Source organism: Pteropus medius, unplaced genomic scaffold (genome assembly GCF_902729225.1).
Source record: "Pteropus medius unplaced genomic scaffold, Ma_sr-lr_union100, whole genome shotgun sequence".
Classification (NCBI taxonomy): domain Eukaryota; kingdom Metazoa; phylum Chordata; class Mammalia; order Chiroptera; family Pteropodidae; genus Pteropus; species Pteropus medius.
The window spans coordinates 2,650,948-2,674,150 of NW_024355327.1; the positions used below are offsets into that span (position 1 = coordinate 2,650,948).

At 49.8% G+C, this 23,203-nt stretch overlaps 1 protein-coding gene across 1 annotated transcript in view; it reads left to right on the top strand.

Annotated features, from left to right (window-relative positions):
* Positions 1-796: 796 nt before the first annotated feature.
* Positions 797-23,203, top strand: part of FAM3D (FAM3 metabolism regulating signaling molecule D) — a 36,036-nt gene continuing 13,629 nt past the window's right edge. The window contains exons 1-5 of the mRNA XM_039858531.1: positions 797-1,017; positions 12,794-12,837; positions 14,757-14,807; positions 16,590-16,703; positions 17,960-17,977. Coding sequence (XP_039714465.1) covers positions 14,795-14,807; positions 16,590-16,703; positions 17,960-17,977 — 145 coding nt within the window. The 5' untranslated portion in view covers positions 797-1,017; positions 12,794-12,837; positions 14,757-14,794. The remainder of the gene's footprint in view (positions 1,018-12,793; positions 12,838-14,756; positions 14,808-16,589; positions 16,704-17,959; positions 17,978-23,203) is intronic.

Sequence of the window (23,203 nt, forward strand, 5' to 3'; positions counted from 1 at the left end):
CTGAGCCCCTCTAAATGCCCCCTCGTGTCCTGGGGAGTGAGAGGCATTAAACACTGCATTCACTGTTGCACTGAAATTCTACCACATACTGGCCCTACTCTCTTCTCCCTCCCTCTCTCTTCAGCTTTAACTTCCAACTCCATGTGCCCCGAGCCAAATCCAGAATCTTTTCCCAAGACCACTTCCTCTTCCTATTTTCCTCGCTCCTGATCAAGGGGGCCCCTTTTCCACCATCCAGGCTCACGATCTGCAGTCGCTTATGATCCCCTCCTCCTTTGCTGCCCCATCCCCACCCATAGCCTGTATGTGTCTCCCCTCCCAGGCTCATCTCCTCCCTGGTTCCTTCATCAGCCCCCACTCTGGCCCACCACCTCAGAGCAGGTAGCAGTGCCTTCTCTTCTCAACTCTACAGGTCCCATTGCACCCCACAAGGCCTGGAGAGGTTGTGAGCTAAGGTTGGTTTGTTTATGGGGGGGAATGTTCTGTTGTGTTTTGTTTTGTGTTTTCAGATAGCAATTGTAGTATATCATTCCTAATTAAGTTGCTCAAATTGCCACCCCAAACTTCCTCTGCCAAGACCAGGAGAGCTCTCTGAGGAAGAGATACTCACAGCCTGGGTCCTAGCCATAGCTCCAGGTGGTTTCTCAGCCAGGCAAGGCTTTAGACTCATTTCCTGCCAGCGAGCCCTTACATTAACTTCCTTCTTCCTGGTGAGATTAACAAGGCAGGGAGAGTTTATGGCAAGCCTCCCAGAAGTGGGGCAGAGCCTGGGCAGAGCCAGAAAGAGCTGGCCCACCAGGAAGTGCATATGAGGCACTTTGTCCCTCTTCCTCTGGGCCTGCTGCATCTAAAGGGCCCACCTGGGAGGCTCCAGCCCCTCTGAGACCAGGAGTGTGGACTCTCTCAACAGGCTGACCGAAGGCGATCCAGCTGGCTCAGGGATCCAAGGTACCATAAAGGAGATAGCCCTCTCACCTTCTCCACTGAAACAGGGAAGTGGGAGCTTCGAGCCCTCAGGTAAGTTCAATCGGAATGCAAACGGCAATATCTCTGATCTATATTACTGAAAGAAAGGGAAATGGAGGTGGCATGCGTGGAAAATAAGAAGTAAAAGAGTCTAAGAGAGAAAGATGAAAGGAGAGGAAGAAGGAAACCACATAATCAAAAGAGATTTCTGAGGTCAGACTGAGAACGGCACACAGAATTCATCTGAGGGGCCAAATCTGGTCAATTAATGGTAGACCGTGACGAGGACTCTGAGGCTGGGTTCAGGCTCAGGGCGAAGATACACCATGATTGATTAATTACGTCTGCCATCAGCATAAGAATGAAGTGGGGTATGCAAGCCAGGGATTTCACAGCCCACATTGCTGGCTTTTTTCCTTAATCGCAAAGGCCTCATGATATTTCTTCATTCATTCACTTATCTATTCATTCAAAAAACACATTGGACCACCAACTATGAGCCACATAAATATTTGAAGAATGAATGAAGAAAGAAGGAATGCTGTTCTTTGGCCCCAACATTCATTTTTCTCAGAATATAATGAACTGAAAAGTTACAACAAAGGTGCATGGTCTTAAGAGATTTCCTGCCTGTGTCATGTCAGCCTAATCCCTTCTTTTCATTAAGCCTCAATCTTCTCATCTGTAAAATGGGGCTGATAGTCTGGATATCCCGTATTAATTCCCTGTAGTTCTCACTGTCCAGGCATCTAGGATAATAATCACTGGAACACATACAATAGCACCTAGTATGTTCCAGGTTCTGCACTAAGTACTCTCTATATCACAACCCATTTAGTCTTCACGTCTCCTCTGTGAGGAAGGCGCCATTACTGCTCTCATTTTGCAGATGGGAAACCGAGGTGCTGACGGATTAAACAATTTGCCCAGGCAGTGTGGCTGCAGTATTTGTGCTCCCACCACTCTGCAGCACTTCCTCCATGATGCGGTTGATCCTAAGTCCATGGCTGGGAGAGAGCTGACACAGGAGTATCTTTCCAGATTATTCCTTCAATAAGCATTAATTGAAACTGCTTGTCAGAGAGACAAGGATTCAATGATTAACAAGACAGGAAAACAAAACAGGTATGGTTCTAGCCAGAAAATAAAAGACAACTTGCACAGATAGTCATTTCAAAACAGTTTTGACATGTGCCATAAAGGAGATAGCCTGGGAGTCAGGACAGACTTCTCTGAGACTAATTTTGCCAAGAAATGTCGGCGGAGGCAGGAGGGCAGGGGAGGTAAGCATTTGGTGCACAGCAAAATCTATGAGAAGGGGGAGAAGGAGGAGGGGAGGAGGAGGGCCAGTTATGCACGGAGAGGGCAGAAGCTGGTAGTAGGAGGTAAGGTCAGCAAAGTGGTCACTCTGAGGCCAAGCACAGCTGTGAGGAGTAGTTTGGCTCTGTCCAGTGTTTGCTTAAATCTGTCCATTTATCTGTCTGCTCTAGTGCATCTGCCATCCCCCCATCCAGGCTGGTGACTGCCCACCTCGAGCCATGCCAGGCCAGCTAATATTAGATGGGCTGGTCTCATCCTGGCATGGCTTCTAGTGGGCAGCTGTCAGCCTGTGTGAGGGGCGGCAGTCCCAGGCCAGCCTGGACTCCCACAGGGCAGGCCCCTTGGAGAAGGACATATGTTTGCTTTGGGAGGCTCTGAGAAGCAAGGGTGAGTAAGTCAAGGTGTGGCCCCCAAGGGTGTGGCCTAGGGAGACAAGATGCAGAAGTCATGAGGAGAGCTTCACCTTTGGAGTATGGGTCTCAGCTCTACACCCTTTTTCTAGCTGTGCTACCTTGGGCAAGCTGCCTCATCTGTCTGAGTCTCCCTTATATCAAAAAAACAGGGGCACATTAATAACTTTCTTGGAGTTTGACTGATGTGAATTCAGAAAAAGATGTGAAGCACTTATCCAGATGCCTGGCACCTAGCAGGTACAGAATACAGGATGGGGCTGGGGTCAGAACTGAGCACTACTACAGGCTAAGAGCTATGCATGGTTCTAGGCATTTAGAAATGATTAGATGCCATCTCAGGAGCTCATAGTGTGTCAGATGAAATAGTAGATAAATGACAAAGTAAACAGACTGGGGGGAGTGGGTGAGAGACATGTGAACAAGTTCTATGTGATCAGTATCATAATAATAGGCAATTCGTATGAAGGTGTCTAGAATGGTGTCAAGTGCTTTACGTGAATTATCTCATTTCAGTATAACAACAGCTTTACATGGTAGGTCATATTATCCTTGTTTCACAGATGAAGGTCTGAGGCCTAAGAAAGTGAGGTAAATTTGCGCAAGATGGCAGGGCCATAAATGCTAGGGAGAGGCTTTGTACCCAGGCAGTCCAGCTATGGGATCATGCATTGCAGAGAGAAGTAACGGGCCACAGCAGGGAGACATCACAAAGGAAGCGACATTCTGCAAAGTATAGGATTCCCTGGGAGAGAAGAGGCGAGGGCAGCCCTGGTAGAGAAAACGCCATGAACAGAAGCATGGAGGTAGGAGCTGGGAGTCAACCAGCAAAGCGAGAGAGAGGCTGAGACCCAGGCACTATGCCAGGGGCTTGGATCTTTCTGCAGATACGATCGGTTCTGTTTAGAGGAACAGTCTTCTGACGAAGATGTCAGGAGCGATGTGGCTCCTGGTAGAGAAGCCATCAGGAGACCGTTGCTAAAGATGCTGGGCAGAAGCCTAGAGTCTGCCTGAAGTTTTAGGCCTCCCCAAAGTCTAGGATGTCCGAACCTCAGAATGGAGGGGGTAAGGTGGGAATTTAATTGAGTCTTCCTTGCAGTTGTAGCTAGGGTTTAAAATGAGAAAATCCTTATATATCAGGTAGTACTGTTCTGGATGCAAGTGACAAAAACAACTAAACCAGCCCAACCAATAAAGGACCTATATTGGCTCACATAATGGAAAAGTCCAGAGATAATTATTACTTAAGGCAAGAATTGATATCTGGGCTTAAATGGCATCTCCAGGACTCTGTCCTCTATCATTGGGATTCTTCTCTCCCTAGTCTTACTCTCAGACAGGTTCTCCTCAAGACACCAACCAACAGCTCCTTTCTAAGTTGTCTTGACTTAGCAACCCCAACAGAAAGGCAGCTCTTCTCTCCTGGCAAATCCATCAAAATCCTGGGAGGGCTCTGATCTCCTCAGTTTGAGTCACCTGCCCATCTCTGAGCCTATTTTATGACCAAGAAATGGACCACTCTCATCAGCTAAGCATGAGCCATATGGTCACCCCTGGAGCCAGAAATGGGGCCAGCCCTTCCCAACTGCATGATGGTAGCAAGGATTGGGAGAGGTCCCAAAGGAAAGTCAGGGAAGTCACCAGAAGAAGGGAGGACGGATGCTGTACAGATGACCAAAGTAACAGATATCCACCACACCCTAGCTTCCACCATCCCTACTTCATTGAGTTTCTAAAGTAATGAATGACAATATTGCATAAGTCATTCTACTTGTATAAGTCACTTCCTACTTGAGCAAGTCACTTAATCTCTCGAAGCCCCAATTTCCTGATGAGTAAAATGCTGTTAATAAAACAATCTGCTTCTCAAGATTGTTGAGAGAAATTAAATGAAAGGACACAGGGCTCAGAACAGACAGACTAAGAATAATACTATTTATTAGAATCAATATTATGATTATTAGTAAGATTCTTTCTCCTTCAGAGCTCGCTGGACCCCACACCTCCCTAGGTAGGACTTATCTCCCAATGCCTTCCCAAGATGCTCTAGACTTCATTATGGAGGTTGCCATCTTGGTTAATCAAAGATGCCAAGACCCAGCTGCCTCTGATGGACAGGAATAAAATTACCCACTGGGTCTGAGGTGAATTTCCTCATGCTTGACCCACCGACGTGATTCAGACAGGCCAATAGCAGGCCTGCCATGGCTCAGGGGTGAATCCAGATGCTCCAGCAGCCCCTCCCTGATCTAGGTAGTCCTCTCTGGTGACTCATAGCCAGACTCTCAGCAAAGAGGCACAAACTAACCTCTCGGGTTCATGTGCCCAAAGAGGCCCAGCAGCCTCAGATTATCCCATTTCCCCAGTCACTGGGAAGGAAGCAGCTGCATATTTGGCCATACAACCTCTTCCTTTCTCCAGCTGTCTGTCAGGGCCTGGAGGAACCCATTCCTTATTCTGAGCCCATTTTTTCTCTCATCCTGGAGGGATTTCTGCCTCCTGGGGAAGAGAGGAGTAAAAGCACAGAGGGAGAGAACAAGGGGCCTGCTTGTCCTCCATACCATACTCTTTGACTGTATTCTCACATTTAATCTTCACTGAATTAGAGATTGCATGGCCAAGTAAAGACAAGAAGGCTGAGAGAGGCTTGTGTCCACAGACTCATGGCAGAACCTAGACAGGGGTCCAAAGGCTCCACTCTTAACTGTCATGTTATACAGACTTGCAATTCCTAGAACAGATGAGACCTCTACAAACCTGAAGGTGCAAATATGGGTACAGCTGCCATTTACTGAGGGCCTCCTTAGTGTCAGGCACTGAGCAAGTACCTTCAGGTGATAATCCAGTCAGGTGAACTGGGAGGAAAGTTCCCCTGAAAGCCCACATGAGGAGAGAGTGCAGTCAGCTGAGCCCTGCAAAGCAAGGATTGGACCCATGAGGAAGACACTGGCTGGCAAGGAGGGAAAGAATCTTAGAAACTCTCTCTGATCCCTTGGATTAGTTCCTTCTCCACCACCATAGCTAACCAAACCCAGGACGGCTGAAGGCCAGTAAAGGGAACTCCAGGGCTCATGTCAATCTTAGGCTAAGAGGGGCCATATCCAGAGCTGGGGTCCACAAACTACGGCCCACAGCCAAATCCAGCCCACCAGCTGTTTTGTTTTTGTTTTTTTTTTAAATAAAGTTTTATTGGAATGCAGACACACTCATTCATTTACATACTGACCACAGCCGCTTTCCTACTACGATAGCAGAGTTTTGTGTAGCTGTGGCTGAGAATTATACTGCCCACAAAACCCAAAACATTTCCTCTCTGGTCTTTTACAGAAAACTTCCAAACCCTGGTCTAGAGGAGTAGAACAAAGTGGTTAAGAGTGTGGGCTTCTGGGTTCCTCTCTGCCTGGTTTGTCTCTGAGATCCTTTCTTCCTCTGACTCCTACCACCTGACAGCTCTGTGCCTCCGTTTCCCCAAATTTCTCATTGAGCTGCTGTAGGATTAAGTTAGTTAAAACGAGGAGGAGTCTCAAAGCAGTGCCTGTCATCTTGTCCTGGGAAACGTCCTAGGAACTTGAGGAGTAAGAGCACTGAAAATCCTGCATCTCCTCATAGCTTCTTCCATCTTCTGCTGTGTGGCACTACACGGCCCAATAATTCTACCACTGGTTGGAGCTGGAGAAAACCATTAAAACCAATAAATAAGATTAAAACAGGGCATCATGGAAATAATGGACTTATTTCCTTCCAAAATAAATGTCACTGGGACAAATTGTTGGAGCCACTAGACTTATTGTTTATAGATTTATTTGCTGTTTATCTCCCTCTGTATTGACAATATGATCAATAATTGCCTGTAAATACTGAGAGTTTACAAGAAGGACCATTTAGAGAATGAAAAGCAGACTCTTTTATTTTGATTACTGCACATAAGCCTGGGCCATGATGGTCAATGTTCAGGGAAACTCGGGGCAAGGGACAAATGGGTCTGGGCAGGGTTAACATTCCCTGCTTCTAGGCCAGACTCTTAGGAACCTCCCTGAGCCATGATGTATGTGTGTGTGTCACTTGCAGTCCCTTAGCGTCTCTGCTTCTTATTTGTTCTGTTCACGTCTCTCTGCCTCAATCTAGCTCTTTCTTCCTGAGTCTGCCTCCCTCAGGCCCTGTCACTCCCTCTCCCACACCCACACATGCAGAATTCATACCTGGCAATGACTCCCTCCCACAGATGAAAAAAACAGAAAGAAGCTCGTGAAAAAATAGGTAGTGCCCCCCTGCCTTTGGTGACAACATTTAGTGCAAAGAATTTCTAGGGATGATTAGGGAAATCACCCGAGCTTGAATTTCTGGAGAAGCCTAGTTAGATTCTAAAGTCTGAGCAGGTCTCGTGGACAGCGTTGAGCTTTGGAGAAAAATGTTGGGCATGAGGTAAAAAGGAAGTAACAATTTGGGCAGAGGGAACAGCTCCTGTTTTGTTCGTTTAGTTTTTTTTCTTCCCTTATTTTCTTTCCCAAACAGAAAGCCATCCACTTCCCTCTAACAACACTTACTGCATATCTACTATGTGCCTTGGTGCTAGCAACCAGGGACATGGATAAAGAAGGCACTCAAGAGCTACTGCTTGGAGGGGAAGCCAGGCCAAAAATCAGTGTCGACCATGCAGCATCACAAAGTACCTTAATAGGAGAATTCTCAGAGTGCCAGGGAAAGGCCAGGAGCCAGGGGTCAAGGAAGGCTTCCTGGAGGAAGTGCTCCCTCTTCTAAGCTGAGCTGAGGTTTCATCACTGGCCCTGTTTAAGTCTTCCTGTGCCTCTCATTGCCCTCCTAACAAAGCCGAGAGCCATTACCCCAGTCCTTAAGACCCCAATGATTCAGTCCCCTTCCCCTCTTCACTTTTGTCTCTGCCATCAGAGTATCGTGCTTTGCCTCTTCTTCAAGCCTCTGCTCATGCGATTCTTTCTTCCTGAAACACCTTCCCGGAGAACTTCATCTGCCTAGATGTCACTTCCTCCAGGAAGTCTTCTCTGATAAATCCCCAGGCCGGGAGCTTCCCTGAAGGAGCCCCCAGCAGAGACACCCAAGTGAAGTGTACCCACCCACATTGTTTTGCACTTTACACTATGAGCCTAGGTGGGGGAGGGGGAAGGGGGGACCTTCTTGGTTGTCTATGCTGTTCCCACTCCCCAGCACAGTAATCACTCAGAGGAGATTCTCAGGTAATATTTTAGGGTAAATAATTGAGATGGATTTTTTTAAAATGATATAACAGAGATCCACAAATAACTCCTGACCAAGTGGACTCGAAGGGCTAGGACCTGCTCAGCTCGTGACTGAGTGCTGTCTCAGGCTTGTCTGTGGGAAGAGGGAGGTGTGAGCCACGTCCTCCACTGGGTTTCCTTTGGTTCCTGAAGGCGGGTGCTGTGGAGAGGACCCAGTTCCGACTGCACCTGGCCCCAGCTCCGCCCCGAGAAGGCCCCGCCCCAGGGATGGCAAATACATCTCGCGCGGGAAAGAACCTGCGCCCTCTCGCGGGCTTAGCCGGAAGTGCTGTGCTCCCTGCCTTAGGTCAGCCACGGGTGGGGGCTGCAGAGTGGCTGCACAGATGCTCGTGTTTGCCGCCCTCGCCCCAAATGTTCAGTTGCTCAGATGAAGGAAAACGCGAGCCCTCAGTGGCGTTTAATCATTATCTCTGAGGCCAGGACGCTTTCTTGGTGTAGAATCATCCTCTGAGCGCCAATTAAAACACCTACTTTTTTCAGGAGTCAAGCCTTATTCCTGTAGGCACAAAGGCCTCTCTCTTCGTTGCCGAGTCCCTTCGTTGTTGGGACATGGTGAGCGAGGGTCAGTCTCAGGCCTGCCGGCCGCCATGCTCAGTTTTCAACCTCTGCTGTCTGTGGTCGGTGGTGTGAAACCCAGCTCTGCTACCACAGCTATGAGACTGTCCGCCTGTTATTTACTCTCTTGGGGTCTCTGCTTCCTCCTATGAGCTAAAGACAGTAGTATATCCAACTCACAGGGGTTGGTGAGATGTCTATGTAAGATTCTTAGCCTGGTTCCAGGTACATAGTAAGTACTCTAAAAATAGCTATTTTTATTTTCTTTGTAATTTATTATGTTTACTATCAGCTAAAGCAAGTCTTGCTTAAGAGCTCACCAAGAAAGCAGTCTGGTCCCTCTCTCCTGACAGAAGTGCAGGGAGGGGTTCTCAGGGCCTGGGGTTCAAACAAGAAAAGTCAGAAAAACATGCCCCTGGGAGGATGTGGAGGCAGATGACGGCTTGCCTTCCTGGGGGTGGAATGACACAGGTTGTCCCCCCAGGCAGAGGTTAACGAAAATGTGAAGGGCTTCTCTGTTTGGCCTAGGAAGGAACAAAGAGGCCCCTGCCCAGGCCTCTTCAGAAGAGCCCTTGGTGGAAAGTGAGAAGGATGGTGCTGGGGAGCCCAGGACTGGGAATCCCAAGGGAGGGAAGGACAGGTAGATTCTATGCTGTTTCGGGTCGGTTTCCTCAGAGGTAGACCTCAAGAAAAAGATACAAAGGAAAGTAGTTTATTTGGGAAGTGACCCCAGATGGCACTGGCAGGAGAGTGGGGAAGTGAGACAGGGAAGCGCAAGATGCTATAAATCGGCGGTCCCCGACCTTTTTGGTACCAAGGACCGGTGCTCCTATGAGAATCTAATGCCTGATGATCTGAGGTGGAGCTGAGGCAGTGATGCTAGTGCTGGGGAGCGGCTGCAAATACAGGTGAAGCTTCGCTCACTCACCTCCTGCTGTGCGGCCTGGTTCCTAACAGGGGTCTGTGGCCAGGGGCTTGGGAACCCCTATTATAAAGGGTGTTATAGCCACCAGGTTACTGTGAGCAACTGAGGCTGATCCCACTGCGGGACTCTTGGTGACAAAAATGGAGCAGGCCTCAGGTCTGACCCACTGTGTTAGTCAGCTCAGACTTCGTAACTAAGTACTAGAGACTGGACAGCTTAAACAGAAATGTACTGGCTCACAGTTCTGGAGGCTGGAGGTCTGAGATCAAGGTGTCCGCGTGGCCGAGCTCCCCCTGAAGGAGCCAGGAGAGGAGCCCCTCTCCCAGGCTCTGGTAGTTCCACAGCGGCATGATTCCAGACTTCCCATGGGGCTGGATGTGAGTCTATGTCCAAATTTCCCCTTGTTAGGGCACCAGTCCTAGATTAGGAGCCTACCCTACAGACCTTGTCTTAGCTAATTATATCTGCAACCCATTTCCAAATAAGGTCGCATTCCGAGGTACCAAGGTGTGGGACCTCAATGTGTGACTTTGGTGGAAGGAGGGAAGGGACAAAATTTGGAACACCCATCTAGGGAGGAGAAGGCTAGGGCATTATCCTCACTCTTAACCATACCAGCTGAGGGCTGTTCCCAGGGGCATGCACTCCCTGGCTCTCCCAGCTGCCCCCAGATGGGCCAAGAGAAAGCCCTCGGGTGAGTGTCACATGTTCTTATGATAGAAGAATAAGGATATGTCCTAAAATGGTGAGTATCCCCTATTTTCTTCTTTAGTAAACCTCTAATATAGGAGGGGAACTTGATTGCTTCTGCCTAAAGTGCTATGTTGAAAAGGTTCTGGGGTTAAGATCATGATCAGTTGTTGATGTCTTCCATGGGCACAGGCGGATCAAGAGGCAGCACACATGCCATGCGTTTGCCATTTCTCCTCCCAGGTGTATCTAAATGGTATTTTCCCTGCTTCGTGGAGTCCTGGGTTCTGGCATTGGGGCAGTAATTTGAGGTGTGGCTCTGGTCAGAGAGGAGGAAATCTGATTGCCAGCAGGTGCTGGAAAAACAGAAAGTCTAAATCTAATAAAAGTGTAGCCATAAAGCTACAGCTGGTGCTAATTGCAACCCTTTCATCAAGCTCCATATCTGACCTCAAGTTCACAGCCTTTTAGAAATGACCTGGTAAACAGATAGCGAAGTCAAACCCGTGACCAGTGCCCATATCAGGGAAGAAGCAGAGAATGTTGACAGAGCTCAGTTTCCATTTTACCTGTGAATTAGGATTGATTCTGGAGTGACTGTTGGCTGGATCCCTGTGATGAGTTAGGAAACCGCTTCTGAGTTCTGTTTCCACAACAAAGGTCTGCTTGAGTAAGGACCTGAGGACGAGGAAGAGTTGCCCAAGTGAAGGAAGCCGGAAAGGGCACTCCAAGTAGAGAGAACAGCGTGTGCAAAGCTGGGGAAGGAGAGAGCCTCACTCAGAGCAGCTCTGGGTGGCTAGAGCAAGTGTGAGTAGGGGCAGCACATACTGATGTTGGCAAGGTCGCCCTCGTGTCAGGGTCAAATCTTGAAAGGTCTTATAAGCCACATGAAATACTTTGGCCTTTATCCTAAGAGCAATAGGGACCATTGGGCCAGATTTAAGCTGGGGAAATACCCACATTTTTCTCCATTCAAGATGCTCTCTCCAACCCTTCCAGCCAGGAAAGAGAGTAACTCTTCTTCCATCCATCTGGATTCTAGGAAAGGTCACGGTTGAGCCAAAAGGCCTGTTTGTACAGAGGGCTCCGGGAAACAGTAAGAAGCTGATGTCCCAGCTCCCATAGGGCCATTAAGAAATGTCACAAACTATCAGGCAGAGAGATACTGTGATGGCATTTTGTTTCCGAAGAAAGAACAAACATCTGTGTAGGAATCGTGTGGTGGTGCACTAGCAGGAAGCCACAGGGTGACTGGGGCCTGCAAACAGGGAAGAGTTGGGACAGATGCCATCAGGCCAGCGAATCGCTTCTAGAGAGGTGACCTCTCTGCCCAACATCCCTTTCAAGAGAGGTAAATAGTATCACTCTCATTTTACAAAAGAGGAAACCAAGGGCCAGAGAGGTATGCCCCAAAACGCACAACTAGCAAGTGGCAAACCCAAGTTTGTCTAATTCCCAAATCCATCCTCTTTCCCAACATCATAGGCTTTTTACTGCCTGATTCTTTCAGGACCAAAACTACATGTACTGCCCCCACTGCTCAGCCCTTGTATTTGCATCTTCTGGTAGGACTTGTCTACGACAGGAGATGATGTGTTGTAATGGCTGAGGAAGGGACTCTGGCAGCCCCAGACTCACAGATTATCTAGTTTAACAGATAATTGGCAGCCCCTTTGGACAGGATGGGGTATCATGATGGATGTCTCCCAATCTAGGACCACAAGTAAGTGTTTAACCTTGACTTAGAGGGTCAGGGACGGCTTCTCAGAGGAAGTGACCTCTACACTGAAACCCGAAGGATGAGGAGGAGTGTTCCAGGCAAAGAAGCAGATGAAACGGACAGTGTTCAGACAGAGGGACTAGCAATGCAAAGACCCAGGGTGCTCCAGACAGTGTCTCGCTCACAGCCATATCTCTCATGCCTGGTACACAGCCTGCCTTCCCATGAGTGCTCAGCGAATGCTTCAGGAATAAAATCCAAAATTGGCTGTGCGACCTTAGACCAGTCACTTGCCCTCTCTGAACTTCAGCTTTCTTCTTTAGCTTGTGGTTTAATCATCCTAACCTTCCAGGACTATGCAAGAATCTAATTCATTCAGTCCCCAAATATTCAAGTACTTCCTCAGTTTGTGACTTGTACTAGGCCTGCAGGAGTCAAGCCCTGCCTGCCATGGGAAAAAAAGGGGGGTTTATGCACTTGGCCAGACCTGCTCCCAGAAATCAGAAGGAGTCCAGGGGGATGAGCAGGACAAAGAGAGAGGCTCAAAGATAGTGAGGACGGACAATGGGCTCTCCAGTCAGGGAAGTGAGGCAGTTCTCAGCAATTTGTACCCTCCCACCTCTCCAACCCCCATTTCCACCCCCTACTTTCCACACTCCACCCTCCCACCCCATCTATCTGTGATCGCACACTACCCTAGGGCCACCATATCTGTGCCTGGGCCCATCAAGCCACCATGCAGGACAGTAGGCTATCCGTCCCCATGTCCTTGCCCCAGAACTTTCTAACCTGAATAACAGGTTGTAAGCGTCTCATCAGGAACAAGGAGGAAATAAACTGTTTAGGGTTTGGAGGTTGTAAAGGAAATTCTTGCCCCACCCTGCTCGCATACCTGTCCCTGGTGACTTTCTCCCTCCTTCCCCACCCCCAACAGGTCAGTCCTGGGCTCCAACTCCAAAGCACACACAGGCTGGCAAGGTGAGCTGGCTGGGGACTCAGGAGAGCAGAAAGCCTCACAAGTGCTGAGTGGGTGGTTTGGGAGTGAGCCAAGAGGGACACCAGGCTGGCAGAGCCCTCGCCACCTGTCCCTCCCCACCCCCGCTCAAAAGCCAGACTCCTCGCTTGGGTGGGCATGACGGCAAGAAGCTAGCCCCTTGCCCAGGTATGTGCCCTCACCTGCTATCTCTGCCTTTGATCTCTTCTCACTCTCTAAATGCCAGTCTCTCTCTCTCTACCTCTAAATCTGGGTGTACACAGGTCATATTTTTTAATTTGTCTCTGTTCTCGTCTGTGTCTCTCTCTCTCCCCACCCATCCCCCATCTTGTTCTATGATCGCTGCCATCTCCCTCTCGCCCTTGTCTTTTATCTTTGTCTCTCTAGTCAGTGTACATGCTTTTGCTCTGTGACTATCCATGTCTGAACATTTGTCTGTCTATTCCCTTCCGTCTGACTCTGTCCCTGTCTTTCCATCCTGTCCAGCCCCCAGCTCTCCTAGATCCTCCGCAAAAGGGGGACCACATCCGAGAACCTCACATCTTGAAAACATTCAAGAACACAATATATTTTTGTGTCTGAAAAAAAAAAAAATTTGGTCGTTTGAATTTCAAGAAGTTAAGTTCTACAAAATCTCTGTGGGTGGGCCCAGGTGACAGCTCAGCTTCCTTACCTGGAAGACCCTAGAGGGGAAGGGCCAGAGTGGGTGGGAGGATTTTTATTACTCTCAAGAGGAGACTTTGGTTTGCATTTGCTGCTGCTGCTGCTGCTGCTGTTTAAATCTCAAGGACTGTCCCAGCCTGACCATCTCAGCACCAGGTCTCCTATTTCATATCTGGATCTTTGGCAGTTGGGCTTTGGACACCATGTCTGTTGAGATAGATTCTTAGGAAAGAGAATATTCCGAGGTGGTGAGGGGACAGGAAAAGAGGTGGGAGTAAGTCATTGCCGTCAGAGACCCGCCAGCTAGTTGTGGGAGTCTGAGACCTGAGATAGTTTCCATCAGCCCCTCTCTGCAACCCTGCATTTCTAGAGACCTGCTGGGGGTTTTCAAAGCTGCCGAATCACTAGTAACTACCCAGCCCTGGGGGATGGCACAGGGGAGAGGTGGATCCAGGTATGACCCTACCCCTTCTCAGGACTCAAAAAGGAAGGAAACCAATTTTAACTCTCCTCGGAGACAAAAAGCACTGGCAGTGGGACCCTGTGGGTACTGGGCAGCCTGAGGCCTGCATCCAAATTCTGACTCTGACCCTTGCAAGCTGAATAACTCCGGGCTTAACCATGTCTCAGTTTAGTCATCCCTAAAAGCGGGGATTGTAGGGATTAAAGGAGATAATGCATGTATAGTGCCTGGTGAAAACTCACCTGTAATATCCAGGTCCCGATTACTTTTCATTTTGCTACATCAGCAAAGATCTCTTGAGCTTCTGCTCCCTAACGGTTTCCCTGTGGCTAGCTAACTCAATGTCTCCTGGCTCACTGGAGGGAGGAAGGGAGAAATGGATGGATGGACGAACAGACAGACGAACAAATGGATGGATGGATGGATGGATGGATGGATGGATGGATGGATGGATGGATGGATGGATGAATGGATGGATGAGTGAATAAATCAATTCTCCAGGAGACGGTAGCTGGCAGACTACACTTTCCTCTGTTTCCTAATCTCTGCACTTGAAAAAAAACATATTGAATATAAAATTTCGGGAGCAAGTGGAGGAGGGTGGAGGCAGAGAAAGGAAGAAGAAAACTGCTGCCCTGTTTCATGAGGAAGATGATGAGGAACCAAACTGAAAGGACAGGGGTCTGCTCGGTTAGAGGTACCCGAGCCTAATTTTCAATCTTACTCATTGTCAGATCCCAGATTCCAGTTTCCAATTTGATTTTCTTCTCTCCACAGGCTAACGCTGTCCCCAAGCCACCCCTCACCTGGACAAGATGAGAGTATCAGGTAGGGCCAGGCTCTGAGGATTCTAAGGCTCGAGGTTGAGGTCCAAAATTAGTTTTGGAATCACTTTTCCGTCAGCAGTGTCTGCCCATCCTTGATTCGGAGGTCATTTGGCTATATCTGTTCTCAAGTAATCAGGCCAGAATTCCAAAAAAATGAATCCAGGGCGAGCCTGGAAGAGTGGAAGAGGAGGTGACTTCCTGTCTCTAGGATGAAGGGCTGGAGAAGCTTCGGCACAGTGACCCCACCTGGCTGAGATCACGGGGATTCCTTGTCTGGAAACACCTGATAAGGGACAAAATATTTGCTTTGAGGAAGACTCTTCTAGAATCCTCATACCACAGGGCTGGGCACTAAAAGCCTTTGCCTTCTAGTCTACACAGAGAGAAACTGAGGCACAAAACAGGAAATGAATACAATTCATTTATACTCCCAAACAGCTGTGAGGGAGTTAAAAACACGAGTTTTAGAGTCAACTGACTGCCCTGGTTTCAAGTCCCACTTACTAGCCAAGTGACCACCTCTCTGAGCCTCAGTTTCCTCGTCTATAAAATTGAGATAATCAGTAGTATCCAACACAGAGGGTTACTTTGAGGATGAAATGAGATAATGTATGTAAAGCTGTTGACACAGTGCCTGGCACAAAACGAGTGCTGGACGATGTGAGCTGATCCCCAAGAGGAATTCTGGGTGCCTGCAGCCATACTGTGCCCTGGAAGATGAGAAACCCCACAGACCTGAGCCCCCCGCTCATGACTCAGGGGGCCTTCTCCCCTACCCTAAGTAGCTTGAGACCAGCACAAGGTCACAGAGCTGAATGCAGGGCTGAGGAGAAGGGGATGCCAAGACGAAGGTCAGGTGGGAAACAAGGGAACGTGGTCAGACAGTTGAATTTGATTCAGAAGGCAGCTGGAAAGAGTATTGGAGCCCGCTTCCCGCCCTCGTGGAATAGTGAGGACAGGGAGTGGAACGGGGAGCTCTGGACGGTTTATCCTGGGTGTAGCGTTCTTCCCAGTGATGGGTGGGAGGTCAAGGAGCAATCTATGTGTGAGGCAGGGGCACAGCCACCTTAGCATGACCAGTGTGTGTTCCTGTAGAGAGCACTGTGTGGTTACTTGTGGTGATTTTCAGAGGGAGTTGATAGAAGGTGTGGGGGACTAACTCCAACCCCCCAAGCCACCTTAGAGGCTGCCTACTGGTGACAACTATTACATTTCTCTCGACAAGCCAGGGGCTCGGTGGTAAGGGTGTTACCATGTCTACTCTGTGACTGAGGGACTCCAACTCAGAGAGGCCAGTCTCCTGCCCAAGGTAGCACAGCAGTGAGTGGCTGCCCTGAGCACTGCACACAGCCTTCCAGACTCCTAGGGGCAGGTCTCGCCTCCCAGGGCTGTCTATGGCAGAGCCTGCCACCGGCTTTCCTGCTGTAGCTCTCAGGCCCCACCTCAGGGCGTGAGATAATAGTGCAGATTCCCAGACCACACCCCTAAAGATCCTCTGGAGGGCTCCAGGAAGGTACATTTCTAACTTTCTCTCCCAGCTGTCCCACCAGGTAACCTCGCAGCACAGTCTCACCATTTGACCGTCACACAGATTCACACCGATCTCACCTCGGGGGGCCATGGACTGGCCCCCAGTGTGGGTGTGGTGTGGACCTACAATGTAGGATCTCATGACATGGGTTCGGGGTGGGGATCTGGCAAGGACTTGCACGTCGTCTTGCTACATGGCCTTGCGATGTGGTCTGAGGCCGCGGTCTCATGGCAGCATCTCCTTGCTCTGCAGGTCTGCTTCGCTTCCTGGCCCTCACCTTTTTCCTGATCACCTTGTGGATCTTTATTCACAGCTATACCAGCTTCAGCATAAAAAACATTCGTCTGCCCCGCTGGCTGGGTGAGTGCAGTTCACTTCTGGAGACAAGGCCTATGGACCAGGCCTATTCCTCCCTCCATCCCTGGTTGACCCAGGAGACATGGCAGGGTATAGGCCTGCTTTTGGGACCCTAGTCATTGGGGGCGGGGGCAGGGGGAGACAAGTACACCCTCAGTCTGTTGAAAGCCTGGAGCCCGTGGGGAACACAGAAGTGTTCCAAAGCCCTAGCAAAAACTTGTGCACCAAAGGCCACTTTGGAAATGTGACCTAAGAAAGAAGGGAAGAAAAAAGGAAAAACAGAGGAAGGAAGAAAAGGGAGGGAGGGAAGGAGGGAGAAAACTGTCTGTGCATTGAGTGGCTTCCACCTATACTTGCTTTTTCCTCTGCGTGGAACCCTCTTCGTGCAGATTTCCTTGTGGCCAGCTCCTTCTCAGGCTTCAGGTCTCTGCTCAGATGTTACCTCCCCAGAGAGGCCTTCCCTGACTTCTCCTGCCACAGCCATGCCCCCATCCTCCTACTTTAGACTCTCTCATGTCAGCCGATTTCCTTCAAAGTATCATCTTCATACATGATTATGTCCATTATTTATTCGTTTTCTTCATTGTTGTCTATCTGCACCCTCTGGAATGTGAGCTTCCTGAAGGCAAAGATTTAATTTATATACATCCATCTCTCTCTCTGGTGTAGAGCAGATGCTCAGTAAACATTTGACAAATGAAATAAAGATGGATGGATGGATGGATGGATGGATGGATGATGGATGATGGATAAATGGAGGATGGAGAATGGATAGATGGGTGGATGATGGATGATGAATGGGTAATGGATGGGTGATGGATGCTAGCTGCTTTACATGCATAGTCTCATTTAATCTGCACAAATGCCCCATGGGGTGATCCATGGTGTGGCTTTACGTGTGGTCTGAGAAAAGAAAATCTCAGGGAGATTAAGAAACATGCCCAATTCCCCCTTGTAGATGTAGATATGAGGTGGCTGCCATGTCTCCAGGCCCAGGGCACTGCTTTTATGTGCTAGAGGTTGATTTGGCTGTGCTGATGGTTTTGGAGAAGATGGACCCAGGTCAGTGTAGGAGGCTCAAGGCAGGAGTGGAGCTCGGGGGTGTCCTCTAAAGGAGAGAGCCCCAGACTGAGGTGAGAGAGGATACAGCGTTTAAAAGGAGACCCTAGAAATTGTTTGTCTCAAAACCCAACTATCTCCAATCAACGATCATTGAATGGCTACCTATGTTATGTCCCAGGGACCCCGAAATGAGGAACATGTAGCCCCCACTCATAGTCTGAGTCGGTAAAACAAACAGACTTAATTACAGAACGTACAAACACAAGAGTGAATTAACTTGATTCAGTCTCAAGAAATGTGTACAGTGGCAGGAAATGTACCCAGTGGGAAAATTGACCATCGAAACCCATTAGTGTTCAGGCACGGGATGAGGTGACATTCATTTACTTCAGAGGTTCCTAACCCAGTTGCACACACCCCCACCTTATATTTAATGCATTAATATAGAAGCATATATACTGCTATAGCACAAAATTTTTTTAATGTTTTTGTTGTATACAGCTGGTTTTCTTTCTAATTCAATCTATTTTATGATTTAATAAGTTGCAGTCTGTTACAGTAGGATGTGTTAACTCTACCAAGAGAAGTGAGAATAAATTTATTCTAAGGGGAGTTCATAGGCTTTTCCAAACCACCAGAGGGGTTCATAGCACAGAAATCAGATTAAGAACTCCTGATTTACCTGGCAAATTAGGCAGCATTTTTCAGGTGGGAGTGACAAACCCAACTCTGACCGGTTTAAACAAAATGGAATGTCTTGTGTCATATATTTGGGAAGTCCATGGATGTCGGACTTCAGGTGTGGCTGGATCTAGGTGCCTCCACAAAGCCTCAGTGTCTCTATGTCCCGTTGCTATTTAACCTCATTCCATGGGCAGCTTTCTAAGGTGGGTGTATGGCAACCATCTCTCCAGATGCTCATCTTCCAGCTTAGCTGAAAGAGGCATTTCTCTCTTTCCCAGGGCCATATATCAACCCAGCAAAAAGCTCTGTCTCCAGAGAAATGTAATATTATGTATGACTGGCCCAGCCTAGGTCCCATCCTACTCCTGGGGCCTTGGAGGCAGAGGGTAGGGACACTCTAGGAAGAATAGCTCCCTGAGGGCCAGATAAAAAGCGTGTCAGGTGGGGATCTCCCCAAATAGGAGACTTCCCTCCCCCAGAATTTCTGTGGCCACTGGGGGCCCTGTCTGCTAGGACTTACTGCCAGTATGGTGGGACACCTGATGTAGAACCACAGAAACAACCAGGAGACAGTGTGAATAAGATGTCAGGAAATGAACAAGGGCCCTAAGGCCCAGTGCAGTCAGTGATGGGAGAAGCAAGGAAGAAGACACTCCAATGGCTGAACAGCCAGAGCTGCACATTCCTCCCTTCACTGAGGCCAGGGCGCCAGGCTCTGGGCTGGGCTTTTCCATCCTGACCTCACTGGACCTTCTCCACAGCCTGCGGCGGGTGTGATGGCCTCCGCTGTGCAGTCAAGGAGAAGTCACACCCAGCCACACAGCCAGGAGTCAGAGCTCAAGCTCTAGTAGGTCTCACAACTGAGCCCCACTTCTTTGTAACCATGAGAGAGTTGTGTGTGTGTGCGTTTTTGTCCATGTATGCATGAGTGTGCTCATGTGTGTCTGTGTGTGTCTAAATTTCTGTGCATGTCTGTGTGCGCGTGTGCATGCTTCAATGTGTGCATACTTGAATGCGTGTGTACCTGTGCATATGTATATGTGTAGGAGTGTGTGTGTGTGTGTGTGTGTGTGTGTGTGTGTGTGTGAAGGGTGGCAGTGGCAAGTGAGGGAGGATCCCCAGATGAGATGCGACTTTAAGTTCATTTCAGCAGCTGCCACAGGAAGTGGATTCTGCTTAGCCAGGCCAACACCACTCTAAATTCCCCTCTTCCCCCTCCCCTGGCCCCAGCCCCCATCATCCATTCAGCAGGGGAGGGCTGAAGGCACTTTCTCTCTAACCAGATTCTGTCTTCTCTCCAACAGGTTCAGTCTCCAAGGACTCCCGTGAGTGCCTCCCCACTCTCCCCTTTGCCTTGGGGCACGATGACCCAGGGTCTCTCCTCCTTGCCCTGCAGGTTTCAGAAAAATCTCCAATTCCAGAGTCTGTCCAGCTCTCTCCTCCCATGGTGCAATGATGCCTTCTGAAGCCCCCAAGCCCTGTGGCAGGGGTGACCCGGTATCAGCCATTCAGACTGATAGGAATAGCTCAACTGTCCCCCTCCCCCAATTCTCTTACTCTGCAGTCCAGACTGCGCCCCACCCCCACTCCACCTCTGACTACGCCCATCTGATTGGTAGCCCTGAGACTGGGGGCTGTGTTTATTATCACCACTGCAGTGACCCCAAACTTGACTCCTGGCTCCTGCTCCGAAGTACTAGCAGCATGTCACGCACTATGGGGGGCCCCAGAGGCTAGCGGAAGGGGGTGCTGATTGTCCACTGGGGTAGAAGAGCCAGGGGGCAAAATGTTTGGGGCTCCAGGAAGTCCCCTCCCCCTTCCAACGGGATGGGGTCAGAGAAGGCACCAGGGAGGAGGTAGCTCTTCAGGAGGCAGGAAGGGCCTATGGGGAAGGAATGCTGGGGCTCCACTGGAGACCTTGGCTGCAGAGTTAGGAACGTGAGGTGTAGAGAGGGGAGCGAGCGCTGGGAGAACAGGAATGGTGTGAGCCTCTCACGCTGGATGCTGCCGATGTCTGAACAACAGGGACCCCAGCTCCCCAGGTGTGACGGTAGAAGGGAGAGAGAGTTATGACGAGGACAATGGGAACAATGATCGAGTGCCTACTGTGTGCCAGACACGGTATTTGGAACTTTACAGGCACCTCATGCGATTCTCACCGCAGCCTGGCGTAGGTGCTATAACTACCTGCATTTCATAGATGAGGAAACTGAGGCTCAGAGAGCTGAACCCTCTTGGCCAACGCAGTGTAGTTGTGAGTGGTGGCGTGGGAGTTGACCTCCCCATCTGGTCCAGTCCACCCTCTCAACACCTCCTTGCAAAAGGGGCAACACCTCCAGGTCACTGCCTCCAACCCCAGATGGTAGCGACTGAAGAGGATGCAGCTCCAGGAATGGGATTTTACCTGACTGAGGGGGTATGGGAGGCCCAGTGTACTGAGAGATTATCAAAAAAGAGCAAAGACTGTAAAAATCAACACCAGCAATTCAGCCCACACCTGGACCCCATCACCCTGAAGCCTCCTGAGTTATATTATGAGGTAGACACAGAGTCACAGCATCTTGGTGCTGAACAAACACTCATCGGCCGGAAGGAGGGCAAACGCAAGCACGCGTGCCACCTCCCACCTTGGCTGCTCCCACGGTAGACCTCACCAACCAATCCCGGCACTCATTCCCTCCAAGCCCACAGGCAGCCTCAAGAGCTTTATTGTTAAGACTCTAATAGTAGATCCATTGACATTTAAGAGGACACCTATTTGACAGCCCTGATCTAAACCAATTTCCTCATTTTACAGTTGGCAAAGGTAAAGGGAGAGATTTTTGGCAAGTGACATAGCAGGTTACTAAAGAGCAGCAACCCAAGCTTTCTGATTACACCCTCCTCCAGTGCTCAACTTTACACCCTAAGCAACAGCACGAGGGGCTCCCAGAGGGGTTGGGCAGCTGGTGGAGGCGGCCCCCCAGCCAGAACCCAGAGAGCAAACCCCCTGCCTCCCAGGGGCTGAGACTCCTGGGCATCATCCCCTTCATCCCTCAGCTTGACCGTGAAAACTGAATGGGCAGAAAATCAATTCTGGGAAAACCTGCTTAATCCAGCCTATTGACGTGGGGTTTATCAGACTTAGCTGCAGTTGATTAGGCTCTGGGCAAACTCTACAGCGGTTCCCCAAGGCCCGGAACAGCCTCTCCCGCATAGGTGAGAACCTCTGGTCTCAAGAGGGGACTGATCTCCCCAGGAGGAGGCAGGTGGCCAAAGGACCCTTTGTGGAGATCCTGTCCAGAGGACGGGAAAGGGGAGTCATGTCCCCCTCTCCAGCTCCCTCTTTCCTGAGCCACACGCCTGGATGCCCACTCTCTCCTAAGCACCCCTCAGGGGTGTCTCTGCCCCTATATTTCACTCGCTGGCGAGCACATCCTGGTTGAGTTCTGGGTGTGCTGAAACTCAAGGGGGAGGGGGAGGAGAGCCTAGGACAGGCATCCCCCCCACACACACACACACACACACCACCAGGGCTGCCCGCTCAGCCAAGGCGCCAAAATCCAGCCAGGTACGAAGGGACACCTTCACCTGGGGCCACGCACGAGCGAGCTTGCCAAGCCTTGTAGGGGGGGGCGGGGGGGGTTGTGTTCCACCCCTCACCCACCCCCCGCGGGCGGTGCTTTTTCCTGATTCACATAGAAACTCCCTATAGGCTGGCGAGAGCCCTGGAGACGTAATCATCCCGACCACAGTGAGCCTCCCAGCCTCAGGCTCAGCTCACCCAAATGCTCTGTGTGGTCATTCAGAGAATATTTACTGAGTACCTACTCTGTGCCAGGCATAGGAGCTATTGAAACGATTTAACAAGATCATAAATATAAAACGCTTGCCATAGTGTCTAGCACACGGTGTGCCTGGGGCAGGTGGCCAGAGGTGGGGCTCCAAGCCAGTGGGTATGCTCCAAGCACGCAGTGGCACGGCTCAGCCAGACGCCTGGCACAGGGGCTGGAGGAGAGGGAGGCTGCCCAACCACTGCTTTCTCTTTGCAGGGGAACTTTCTCTAATCCTGTGTTTACCAGTCCTGCCCAGTGATACCTTCCCAACTGTCAGGTGGTGGTGAAAACATGCATTAATATAAATTAGAACCTGCCAGGCTGAGAGCATGGCTGACCTCCCAGCTCGAGAATAGTCCACTGAGGGCTGAGTAGCTCAGCGGCTGTGTTTGGAGTTTCCATCAACATGTCCTGCCTTACACGGGCCTCCTGTGTTTGCCCTGTGAGGACCTTGTGGAGAGGACACAGGTCTTAATAGCAGCCACAACAATCAGAGGTGCCACATAGTGAGTCCTCAGTGGGTTTCAAGGACCGTGCTAAGTACCGAATGGGACGGCTTGCTCAGCCTACCTGTCCCCTGTTGTATCTCAAGTTCCAGCCCATAGCAAGTGCTCAGTAAGAGAGTGATGATTAAATGAGGATAAGAAGAATTGTCAATATTAACCTGAGCTCATTTACTCCTCACAAGAACCTAGTGGGGAAGGCGCCATAGTTCTCCCATTTCACAGATAAGGAAGTGCATGGAGGTTGAAGACTTACCCGAAAGAAACCGCGGGTGAGAGATGCTCCTACCTACCATGCTAAGGCCCCCACGAGGTTGTCAACAGGAGCCTCTGGGAGCTCAAAAGGCTGCTGTGGCCCCAGAAAAAAGGTTCTCAAGCAAATCTCTTCATCACAGTCACTCTTACTAACCAACACTCATTGCTACACGTGCGCATACTAGGGGGC